At 40.4% G+C, this 13,597-nt stretch overlaps 1 protein-coding gene across 1 annotated transcript in view; it reads right to left on the bottom strand.

The window, feature by feature from the left end:
• The window catches only part of LOC121839035 (transmembrane protein 170B-like), a 28,968-nt gene extending 16,648 nt beyond the window's left edge, over nt 1-12,320 (bottom strand). The window contains exon 1 of the mRNA XM_042295154.1: nt 11,877-12,320. Within this exon, the coding sequence (XP_042151088.1) occupies nt 11,877-12,036 (160 nt within the window). The 5' untranslated portion in view covers nt 12,037-12,320. The remainder of the gene's footprint in view (nt 1-11,876) is intronic.
• Nucleotides 12,321-13,597: the final 1,277 nt, after the last annotated feature.

Genomic DNA, 13,597 nt, shown 5'->3' on the forward strand with positions numbered 1-13,597 from the left:
ATAAAATATATCACTAGCCACTTTAAACAATGCTACTTAATATAATGTTTACATACCCTACATTATTTATCTCATATGTATACGTATATACTGTACTCTATATCATCTACTGCATCTTTATGTAATACATGTATCACTAGCCACTTTAAACTATGCCACTTTGTTTACATACTCATCTCATATATATATACTGTACTCGATACCATCTACTGCATCTTGCCTATGCCGCTCTGTGCCATCACTCATTCATATATCTTTATGTACATATTATTTATCCCTTTACACTTGTGTGTATAAGGTAGTAGTTTTTGAATTGTTAGCTAGATTACTCGTTGGTTATTACTGCATTGTCAGAACTAGAAGCACAAGCATTTTGCTACCCTTGCATTAACATCTGCTAACCATGTGTGTGACAAATAAAATTTGATTTGATTTGATTTATTATCATCTACATTTATGATGAGTATTTCTGTTGAAGCGATGTGGCTATGCAAAATCACTTGATGTTTTTGGAACTAGTGAATCTAATAAGCCAATGTAAACTCAGATTTTTTTATATAAATATGAACTTTATCAAACAAAACATGCATGTATTGTGTAACATGAAGTCCTATGAGTGCCATCTGATGAAGATAATTCAGGGTTAGTGATTAATTTTCTCTCTATTTCTGCTTTTTGTGAATGCTATATTTCGCTGGAAAATGGTCAAATCGCTCCCGTTAACGGGATTGCAGCCATAAGAAGTTCAACCAAATTAAACATGTTTCATTATTCATTTGAGGCTAAATTGATTTTTATTGATGTATTATATTAAGTTAAAATAAGTGTTCATTTAGCATTGTTGTAATTGTCATTATTACAAATAAATAAATACAAATCAGCCGATTAATCGGTATCGGCTTTTTTTGGTCCTCCAATAATGGGTATCAGCGTTGAAAAATCATAATCGGTCAACCTCTAGTGTTGATGGTATACTAAATTAAATGATCAAATATACAGACGACAAATTCAAATGGGCTCTTCTTAAACTCTAACATTATCCTTAGCCTGATCACCCCAATCCACAAAAGTGGAGACAAATTTGATTACTATGTGTGAGCAGCAATCCTCTGCAGTATCAACAGCAGACTCCAACATTTCCTCAGTGAAAACAGTGTCCTGAGCAAATGTCAAATTACCAAAATACCATACGACACACCATGTACACACCCTGCACACCCTTACTGAAAAACAAACAAAACAAAAGCAAAGTCCTCTCATGCTTTGTTGATTTCAATAAAGCTTTTGACTCAATTTGGCATGAGGGTCTGCTATACATATTGATGGAAAGTGGTATTGGGGGGGAAACATATGACATTATAAAATCAATGTACAAAAACAACAAGTGTGCAGTTAAAATTGGCAAAAAAATCACACACATTTCTTTCCACATGGCCATGGGGTGAGACAGGGATGCAGCTTGAGCCCCACCCTCTTCAACATATATATCAATGAATTGGCGAGGGCACCAGAACAGTCTGCAGCACCCGGCCTCAACCTACTAGAATCTGAAGTCAATTTGATGATGATCTGGTGCTTCTGTCCACAACCAAGGAGGGCCTACAGCAGCACCTAGATCTTCTGCACAAATTATGTCAGACCTGGGCCCTGACAGTAAATCTCAGTAAGACATAAATAATGGTGTTCCAAAAATGGTCCAGTAGTCAAGACAAATAATACAAATTATATCTAGATGCTGTTGCCCTAGTGAACACAACAAATTATAACTAACTTAGCTTAAACATTAACACCACAGGTAACTTCCACAAGGCTGTGAACGATATGAGAGACACGGCAAGAAGGGCCTTCTTCGCCATCAAAAGAAACATAAAACTCAACATCCCCATTAGGATCTTTTATTGAACCCATTGCCCTCTATGGTTGTGAAGGATGAACCGAGAGAAGAGTCCCCTCAGCCATCTAGTTTGGGGCTCTGTTCATAAACACAAACAGACCCCACAGAGCACCAGGACAGAAACACATTTAGCCTCAGCCAAATTATGAGAAAAAAAAAAAAAGATAACTATTTGGAACACAGGAAAGAATCAACCAAAAAACAGAGCAAACTAAAATGCTGTCTGGCCCTAAACATAGAATACACATTGGCAGAATACCTGACAACTGTGACTGACCCAAAATTAAGAAAATCCTTGACTATGTACAGACTCAGTGAGCACAGCCTTGCTATTGAGAAAGGCCCCCATAGGCAGGAGTTAAGAGAGAGAAGACTATCTATATGCACGCTGCCCACAAAATGAGGTGGAAACAGCTACACTTCCTGACCTCCTGCCAAATTTATGACCACATTTGAGATACATATTTCCCACAGATCACACACACCCACATATCAAATATTGATAGTCTCCCATAAGAAAGGGGAAACCAGTGGAGCACAAATAACATTGTAAATACAACCTATATTTATCTGTTTAAACTGTTGTGAGTGTAATGTTTAATGAGAAAGGTAGAGAGATGTAGAGAGAGGTAGAGAGAGAGAAATAAAGAGGTATAGTGAGAGAGATGGATTGAGAGGAGTGGGGCCAGACTGGAGAGGCAGGCCAGCATAGGAAGACAGGGACAGGATACTGTAAAGAGAGGGAGTGATCTAGAGAGAGAGGCAGAGGCAGAGAGTCAAAGAGAGAAAGAAAGAAAGAAAGAAAGAAAGAGAGAGAGAGAAAGAGACAGGAGAGGCAGAGAGAGAGAGAGAGCGAGAGAGAGAGAGAGAGAGAGAGAGAGAGGCAGAGAAAGAAGGAGAGGTAGAGAGAGGAGTAGAAAGAGAGAGAGAGAGAGACAGGTAGGGAGAAAGATAGACGCAGAAAGAGAGAGATGCAGAAAGAGAGAGAGATGGAAGGATAGAGGAGAGAGAAGGGCCATACCAGGCCCAGAGAGCCAGCCAACTCCGTTAGGATTCCACAGTCCACAGGATGGCGCTAGCTGAGCATCTGCTGGCCAACCACACACCGCTGCTCTGTCACGCCACTGGGACACAGATTCTTAGCAGCACCACTCTCTGCATGGGAATGTGTGTGTGTGAGCGTGTGAGCGCGTGTGTGTGCGTGTGTGTGTGTGTGGCTACGAGGGGTTGTCGAGGAGTCAAGGTTGTCTGTAGTAGTACAAGTGCTGTGTCATCTTCAGGCATGCAACCCCCCCCATGTCAGCAGAATGTAGGATTATTAATGTGCGTTACACCACTAATCCCCTACCAGGGACCTGTGGGCCGCTGTCAGCAGTTTTTACAACATGTGGTGGGTCCCGGCTGGCCTTGCATGTCAACACAAGCATTAAACAGAATGGGGGAACACTTTATTATAAGGCATTTATAAAAAAAAACGTCTATAAGGCATTTATACAAACCGTTTATAAGGCATTTATACAAAACATTTATACAAACCGTTTATAAGGCATTTATACAAACCGTTTATTAGGCATTTATACAAACCGTTTATTAGGCATTTATAAAAACCGTTTATAAGGCATTTATACAAACCATTTATACAAACCGTCTATAAGGCATTTATACAAACCGTTTATTAGGCATTTATACAAACCGTTTTAGGCATTTATACAAACCGTTTATTAGGCATTTATACAAACCGTTTATTAGGCATTTATAAAAACCGTTTACTAGGCATTTATAAAAACCGTTTATTAGGCATTTATAAAAACCGTTTATTAGGCATTTATAAAAACCGTTTATTAGGCATTTATAAAAACCGTTTATTAGGCATTTATAAAAACCGTTTATTAGGCATTTATAAAAACCGTTTATAAGGCATTTATAAAAACCGTTTATTAGGCATTTATAAAAACCGTTTATAAGGCATTTATACAAACCGTTTATAAACATTTATAAAACCATCTATAGGGCATTTATAAACCATTTGCTCACCATGTAGTAAACATGACTCCCACATGTGTAATGTTAGTAAGCTAGTTATTCAGACATGTATATTTAGTTCCTTAAACATCCTGTGTTGTGTGTTGGTTTTATCACTAGGTACTGACTAGGTACTGCTGGAATGTCTACCAATGGCATACCCACCTTGTTGTGGCAAATTACACCAGTCACTCAACACTTAGAAAGTACAAATAGCACTCACTTTTGATTAGAGATCGCAAAAGTACTTTATTAATGATTAGTAAATGGTTTATTAATGAGGGAGTAATTATGAATTAATAAATGGTAAACACACACTTTATAAAATGCTTAATAAATGGTTAATTATGGATCCGTGTTGCCGGGAAAGGCATTATGTTCCCATTCCACTGATAAGCGGTGAGCCTTGATTACAAAAGGCACAGCCAGCCAGGCAGCTGTAGCTGTATGGGGGCCCCGAGGGACCGATGGGACAGAGCTGAACGGGATAGAGGAGAACAGAGCGAGAGGGCCACAGGGGAGCTGGGTTCACCCACTGCTATAGTCCTATCTCCTGCTTTGTGGGGAGAGAAGAGGAGAGAGAGGAATCCCGGAGTAATACCACCACTGCTATAGGCTAGTCAGATATGAAAGACTGTGCTGTATGAGAGTATAGTAGAGATTGTTATGACTGCCCGGGGCCCCCTTACCCTCCACAGTTTTATGGCTGTCATAAAATACTCTGCTTCTGGGCTCTGTAGTATTCAGATTGGAATGTGACTTTGGAACACAGAGACACTTGGCCAAACTCTGACATCAAAAAGTTGAATAATTGAACAGTATTTCTGTATTTCAAACAGTTGGAGTGGTCCATGGGCAATTAAGGGAACAGACATGTCGAGTTTGTTTCATTTGGTGACCTCATGAAGGACAGGAGACAACACATTACTGTTTCTTTAGTTGTATACACTTCTCAATGATGGGGTTTGCATCCCGTGAGCACAGACATTATACCCAAACGTCACGGAACGCCCCCTTTCCACAAAGTTAATAAAAGGACACATGACAAAATGTACATTTAGTCAAGAGAACGCAGGGATGGCTACCACTCTATAGACCAAGAAGACTAAGAGGTGAGCCGGATGTTGCAAAATGGTTTAAACTACAACTCTACCGAAGGACAAGACCAGAGAACATGGGGATCAACCCCACACTGAAATGGTTGTGAAATCTACAAACTAAAGACCAATTATTCAGTTTGCGGCTGTTTAAATACTTTAGTCTGGTAAACGCATCCGTTCGAACGACCGAAAGGTACTATGACGTATCCATTATAACAAGCTACAACTACGAAAGACTTTGAGGACTAACCAGAGACGAACCAGACAAACCAGAGACTTTCTGTAGACTGACTATCCAACAGATGGATCGACGACCACAGAGAGAAACAACAAAGGCACACACTCGTAAATATGTCAATTGCAATGTATTTTCGAATGTGCGACTGTGCATGTTCAGAGAGTTAGCATTTCCATGAGCGTAGTCAACTGTATGTACATGTGTCCACTCTGAGTTTCCCGCTCTTGAACTGTCCCCACCCCTTTCCGTTGTCTACCAAGCTGTCATATCAGTTTCTTTGTGTCATGTTAGTAACCAATGTATGACCTACTGTGTGTGTGTGTGTTTGTTTATGTAATTCTGGAATTGATTATAGTTGGTTAGTAAATAAATAATTAAGCCAATTTGTATATCGCTGAATCATGACTAGGCTTCGTGCAGATATCCAAGGGTTTGTGACATTCAGGAATGAGACTGATGAGGTAATAATACATTATTAATATAAGACACTGATGAGGTAAAAATACATTAATAGAAGACTGTAAGATATGAAAATATCTGAGTTAATTTGGGAAATAGAGACTCTTTAAACATTGTCCCGTGGTTCCCCGACTTCCTAGTTAAAGTTTACATGATAAGTTTAATCACGTAAAAGAACAATTACACATAGAGAATTGATTTGATAACAGTCTTCACATTTAATGATAGTCACGTTACGACAAGATGCAGTACTGTCAGAAGCATCAAAGTTGTCAGCACTGTAATAGCATGTGAACAAGGGAGCTAGCATGATAAAAGGAGAACACAAAGGATAACTGAGAATTGACAAACATTCAATGTGCTTTTTAACAGTGTCATCAATAACCTTGTCAATCAGAGCATTTCAATTTTCTGGACGCAGTCTTTTCAACATTTTAAAATGGAAAAAATAGAAGAATGCATGTTTTTGTGCTTGGTTGAGAATAGAGAAGAAAATGGGAAGTGAAATTGCTGGTAGGACACAGAAGAACACGTCCACAGGAAATCTCATTTTTTAAAGTACTAGAGTCTGTCTGTGGGCGACACTACTAGTATAAAGGAGATGTCTATCATAACATGAGGAGTCTATATTCAGAACTTCTCTAAGCTTCATCATCTTGTTTCTCATCTGACCAGGGATGTAAAACTGGGTGTCACTCCTCGGTTCCCTCACTACAGCAACTTTACTTCTGCAATACTTGTGCATGCGAGTCACTTCCCTGCCGAGTCAGCGTGATTATGGCCACCTGTGGCATCCTTTCAAAAGCAGTGCAATATGAAGGTAACAGGGAGCCATGAGATGCAGGCCAGGTCTGGTCTTTACTTCCTGTTCCTCAGCAGGAAGTCTGCTTGGGCTTGCTTTCATAAATCTCCATGGCAGCCATGATGCCTATATATGTCTATCTTCCTCTTTGCATGGCAAAAAAATGAATTTCAGTCACGAGAGATCTTGAGAGATCTTGTTTTGACGTTGTACTGTGTGTTGTTTCACTGCCCCATTCATTCTTAGGTTAGGCCTATTGTAATCTCTCAACATTTAGGCATTTCAAATCAAATCAAATTGTATTAGGCACATGCGTCAAATACAACAGGTGTAGTAGACCTTACAGTGAAATGCTGAATACAACAGGTGTAGTACACCTTACAGTGAAATGCTGAATACAACAGGTGTAGTACACCTTACAGTGAAATGCTGAATACAACAGGTGTAGTAGACCTTACAGTGAAATGCTGAATACAACAGGTGTAGTAGACCTCACAGTGAAATGCTGAATACAACAGCTGTAGTAGACCTTACAGTGAAATGCTGAATACAACAGGTGTAGTAGACCTTACAGTGAAATGCTGAATACAACAGGTGTTGTAGACCTTACAGTGAAATGCTGAATACAACAGGTGTAGTAGATCTTACAGTGGAATGCTGAATACAACAGGTGTAGTAGACCTTACAGTGAAATGCTGAATACAACAGGTGTAGTAGATCTTACAGTGAAATGCTGAATACAACAGGTGTAGTAGACCTTACAGTGAAATGCTGAATACAACAGGTGTAGTAGATCTTACAGTGGAATGCTGAATACAACAGGTGTAGACCTTACAGTGAAATGCTTACTTACGAGCACCTAACCAACTGTGCAGTTTTAAAAAATATGGATAAGAATAAGAGATTTAAGTATCAAGTAATTAAAGAGGAGCAGTAAAAAAAATAACAATATATGCAGGGGGGTGCCGGTACAGAGTCAATGTGCAGGGGCACCGGTTAGTTGAGGTAGTTATAGTGTAGGTCGAGTTAATTAAAGTGACTATGCATAGATTACAACAGAGAGTGGCAGGGGTGTGGAGAGGGGGGTGTGTGTGAATAGTCTGGGTAGCCATTTGATTAGATGTTCAGGGGTCTTATGGCTTGGGGGTAGAAGCTGTTTAGAAGCCTCTTGGATCTAGACTTAGGGCTCCGGTTCCGCTTGCCGTGCGGTAGGAAAGAGAACAGTTTATGACTAGGGTGGCTGGACTCTTTGAAAATGTTCAGGGCTTTCCTCTGACACTGCCTGGTATAGAGGTCCTGGATGGCAGGAAGCTTGGCCCCAGTGATGTACTGGGCCGTTCGCACTACACTCTGTAGTAGAGGTCGGGTTTTCATAACAAATCGGTAATCAGCCTTTTTTTTAACTCCGATTATGGACGATTACATTGCAATCCACGAGGAAACTGCGTGGCAGGCTGACCACCTGTTACCCGGGTGCAGTGTCAACAGGACCTTGCAAGGAGCCAAGGTAAATTGATAGCTAGCATGAAACAAGTCATCTTATAAAAAACTCTCTCGACACATGCCTAGGAGCTCCGGCATCAAACGTACCATCACTAGTCAATCCTAGAGGTTGAACGATTAATCGGAATGGCCGATTAATTAGGGACAATTTCAAGTTTTCATAACAATCGGTAATCGGCATTTTTGGACACCGATCACGGCCGATTACATTGCACTCCACAAGGAGACTGCGTGGCAGGCTGACTACCTGTTATGCGAGTGCAGCAAGGAGCCAAGGTAAGGTGCTAGCTAGCATTAAACGTATCTTATAAAAAACTATCAATCTTCACATAATCACTAGTTAACTATACATGGTTGATGATATTACTAGGTACACTAGCTTGTCCTGCGTTGCATATAATCAATGTGGTGCCTGTTAATGTATCATCGAATCACAGCCTACTTCAACTTCGCCGAACGGGTGATGATTTAACAAAAGCGCATTGCTTTTCTTAACAGAAGTACATTTTTTTTAAAGAAATTCATGTTAGCAGGCAATATGAACTAGGGAAATGGTCTCTTGCGTTCAGTGCCAGCAGAGTCAGGGTATATGCAACAGTTTGGGCCGCCTGGCTCGTTACGAACTGTGAACTCATTTGCCAGAATTTTACATAATTATGACATAACATTGAAGGTTGCGCAATGTAACAGCAATATTTAGGTTGCCACCCATTCGATAAAATACGGAACGGTTCCGTATTTCACTGAAAGAATAAACTTTTTGTTTTCTAAATACTAGTTTCTGGATTAGACCTTATTAAAGTGTTTATGTGTTTATTATATTAGAATGGAGTCTATGATTTGATATTTGATTTGATTGATTTGTGTTATGTTATAATTAAGTCTATGATTTGATAAAGCAGTCTGACTGAGCGGTGGTAGGCAGCAGCAGGCTTGTAAGCATTCATTCAAACAGCACTTTCCTGCATTTGCCAGCAGCTCTTAGTAATGCTTGAAGCACAGCGCTGTTTATGACTTCAAGCCTATCAACTCCTGAGATTAGGCTGGCAATACTAAAGTGCCTATAAGAACATCCAATAGTCAAAGGTACAGTGTATATTAAATAGTAATGGTACAGAGAGAAATAGTCGACGCGTCATAATTCCTATAATAACTACAACCTAAAACTTCTTACCTGGGAATATTGAAGAACTGGGAATAATGAACCACCAGCTTTCATATGTTCTCATGTTCTGAGCAAGGAACTTAAACGTCAGCTTTTTTTACATGGCACATATTGCACTTTTACTTTCTTCTCCAACACTGTGTTTTTGAATTATTTAAACCAAATTGAACATGTTTCATTATTTATTTGAGACTAAATAGATTTTATTTATGTATTATATTAAATTAAAATAAAAGTGTTTATTGTTTATTCAGTATGGTTGTAATTGTCATTATTACAAATGTGTATTTAAAAATCGGCCAATTAATCGGTATCGTTTTTTTGGGTCCTCCAATAATCAGTATCGGTATCGGCGTTGAAAAATCATAAATCGGTCGACCTCTACTCTGTAGTGCCTTGCGGTCGGAGGCCGAGCAGTTGCCATACCAGGCAGTGATGCAACCAGTCAGGTGCTCTCGATAGTGCAGCTGTAGAACTTTTTGAGGATCTGAGGACCAATGCCAAATCTTTTCAGTCTGCTGAGGGGGAATAGGTTTTGTTGTGCCCGCTGCACGACTGTCATGGTGTGCTTGGACCATGTTAGTTTGTTGGTGACGTGGACACCAAGGAACTTGAAGCTCTCAACCTGCTCCACTGCAGCCCCATCGATGAGAATGGGAGAGTGCTCGGTCCTCCTTTTCCCGTAGTCCACAATCATCTCCTTTGTCTTGATCACATTGAGGGAGAGGTTGTCCATCCCCATTCCACACCCATTGTCCACCCCCATTCAAAATAAATACCCTGAATGACCAAAGCACTAACAAAATTATATCATATTTCATTATGTAAAAGCCTCATTTGAGAGAGAGGTAGCGAGGGGGGAGGCACAAAGAGAGTAAGGGGAGGCAGAGAGAGAGGAGAGAGATAAAGAGGAGAGAGCGAGAGAGACAGACAGACAGACAGGCAGAAAGGCAGGCAGAAAGGCAGGCAGAGAGGGAAGTAGGCCTAATTGTAATGACTACTTATAGCCAGCCGTTTAGTCATAATCTGTGACACTGTCACTCAAGTTGTCTCTTCTAGACTGTGTTGCTTCTCAATATCATGACAGTTTTCTGTTCAAGAAAAACTCAAAGTAATGTAGAAGTTAACACTGCTGTGCACTGTGTAGAATAGACAGAATACAACAACTAGGTCTTCATTACCCACATATGGATGAACCATATCTCTCTAGAACATCCCAGACAACTACCTAAGAATAGTAAAGCCCCCTTTACTGGCTCAAATAGCTGAACAATCAGCCTGTTACCAACTCTTTGTAAACTTTGGGGAAAAATGGTCTTTGGCCAGAAACAATACTAATAGTAAACAAATTGACAACAGATTTTCAGCACGCATATAGGGAAGGACATTTAACAAGCACAGCACTTACATAAATGATTGATGATTGGCTGAGATAAAAAGATTGTTGGGGCTGTTTTGATAGACTTCAGTGCAGCTTTTGAAATTATTGATTTTCTTACCTTTATTTAACTAAGAAAGTCAGTTAATGAATGATTTGTTCCAAATACAATGCTTTTAGTTTAGAAATATTTAGGACTAACTTATTCCTTGCAACCCATTCTGAAACTAACTGCAGCTCTTTGTTGAGTGTTGCAGTCATTTCAGTCGCTGTAGTAGCTGACATGTATAGTGTTGAGTCATCCGCATACATAGACACACTGGCTTTACTCAAAGCCATTGGCATGTCGTTAGTAAAGATTGAAAAAGTAAGGAGCCTAGACAGCTGCCCTGGGGAATTTCTGCTTCTAACTTGATTATGTTGGAGAGGCTTCCATTAAAGAACACCCTCTGTGTTCTGTTAGACAGGTAACTCTTTATCCAAAACATAGCAGGGAATGTAAAGCCATAACACATACGTTTTTCCAGCAACAGACTATGATCGATGGGGCGGCAGGTAGCCTAGTGGTTAGAGTGTTGGACTAGTAACTGTAAAGGTTGCAAGATAGAATCCCCGAGCTGACAAGGTAAAAATCTGTTGTTTTGCCCCTGAACAAGGCAGTTAACCCACTGTTCCTAGGCTGTCGTTGAAAATAAGAATTTGTTCTTAAACCCTAAATCTTGTAATGAATAATGTGATAATTTAGCAAATTGAGGTGACTAAACTGCTTGGAGTAACCCTGGATTGTAAACTGTCATGGTCAAAACATATTGATATAACAGTAGCTAAGATGGGGAGAAACACCTCTGGTCAGTTACCAGTTCCCGGTAGATATTTCCTGCTGTGGATGCTCTCCCTTTACAAATGGGTGCGCACAGCTGTCCATGTCGCCCTGATGTCCGTAGCAGTAGGTTAGTAGATATGGGCTACAGCACTACATGTGTGTAGCCTACAGTAGGTTAGTAGATATGGGCTACAGCACTACATGTGTGTAGCCTACAGTAGGTTAGTAGATATGTGCTACTGTTACGGAGTCTAGTTGATAGGCAATCGACTAGCCGGACTGTTCCCCGGACTCCAGTTGTAGCCATTCGTACAAGGCACAAACAAGGCTATTGAACCTGACATTGGTGTCTGTCGTTATTCCTTTATCTAACATATCATACTGAAACTGGTAATTGGGTGAAGCGAGCCAGACCCTACACACAACGTTTGAAACGATGCCAAGTGTACGACATGGCTGTACACTGTACAGTAATAATGTGACATAGCCTACCTGTGAAATGTTGCAGCGTCGTGCCTTGTACCCAGAGGCTCAGCACTTGCTGAACTGATAGATTGACAGAAAAATCCCTGTTCATGTTTCTGTCGCCGCCGCGGCCGGGGTTCGCACCCCTCTTTGTCAAATGGCTGTACGTGGCTTTTGACGAAGACATCGAGGAGACCGGGGTGGCATGAGCTCGGAGGCTTTATCCCCCGGCGCGCACACCTCTACCGGTGCCTCTGTTTCGGCTTGACGTTGTTCATTTCCGCGCGGGGAAGGAAAGGGCCAACGGCTAGTCTTCTCGTGCTCATTCTCGGACGCAGCGGCGGATTTTTGGAGGCCATGATGAGGATGGGATGGCAGCGCGAGAGAGCATAGCGCACACGGAGGTGTGGTCCTACATCAGCCAGTCTCTCGACATAACCCTTAAAGGGGCCGTCACCGGTTAAAGTGGAGTGTACGCGAAACCTACGAGTTACCGTTGTGATATTGTAGCCCTTTATGAATGGTAAACAAAAGATGAGTAATCAGTACAGTAGTGTTTTCACTGAAAACGTGCGTAATCATGTGGCACATGTGCGCGTAATTGAGCGGTAAATTTGTGAAAATCAGTGAGAGGACTATTGGCTGTAGTATCATGCATATATTTACTATGAAAAGAATGATGCGTTTTTGTTTTGCAGGGCGTTGTCTGTGACGTCTCATCGTTGCCGGTACTGTCCATGGTGCTGATTTGCTCCCAGTTGAGTCAATCCTAAAACGCCTGATAAAAGTGGCGCCTGGTAATATCAATAAGAGATATCACATTCAGCAGATCTTATTCTCTATTATCATCATCTGAGTCAATATTAAGATCATCGTTCGGGAATTTATCGGAGAGAAATGTATAAGCTAACATTCCAGAAACAATGATTTCTGCTTTCAAGGCAGATGAGAAGTCTGAAAGCTTCAACTCGACTTGTTATTTGTTTATTTATCAGGGACCTGAACAGCACGATAAGGAACGAGAGCAAAGCTATAGAGCTCTTCCCACTATGTGGTCCTTTCAACAAATACATTTTAGGAATTAGATCCATGCTTAGCATGTTTTGTATTTCACATCAGGATGGTGGTGAGACTTTTCACTGTATCACTAATAAACATGAAATAACTTAGATTATTCACAGATTCACGATCTCCTCTGAACAGTTGATGTTGAGATGTGTCTGTTACTTGAACTCTGCGAAGCATTTATTCATTTCTCTTTTCTTATTTGAACTGTTCTTGCCATAATATGGACTTGGTCTTTGACCAAACAGGGCTATCTTCTGTATAACACCCCTACCTTGTCACAACACAACTGATTGGCACAAACGCATTAAGAAGGAAAGAAATTCCACAAATGAACTTGTAACAAGGCACACCTGTTAATTGAAATGCATTCCAGGTGATTACCTCATGAAGCTGGTTGAGAGAATGCCAAGAGTGTGCAAAGCTGTCATCAAGGCAAAGGGTGGCTACTTTGAAGAATGTAAAATGTAAAATATATTTACATAACACTTTTTTGGTTACTTCCTGATTCCATATGTGCTATTTTATGTTTTGATGTCTTCACTATTATTCTACAATGTAGATAATAGTCCAAATAAAGAAAAACCCTTGAATGAGTAGATGTGTCCAAACTTTTGACTGGTACTGTATATTTTTATATATAATCTATAAGCATTTTGGGATTTTTAATGGCTTATTCAACA

Source organism: Oncorhynchus tshawytscha, linkage group LG13 (assembly GCF_018296145.1).
Source record: "Oncorhynchus tshawytscha isolate Ot180627B linkage group LG13, Otsh_v2.0, whole genome shotgun sequence".
Classification (NCBI taxonomy): Eukaryota; Metazoa; Chordata; class Actinopteri; order Salmoniformes; family Salmonidae; genus Oncorhynchus; species Oncorhynchus tshawytscha.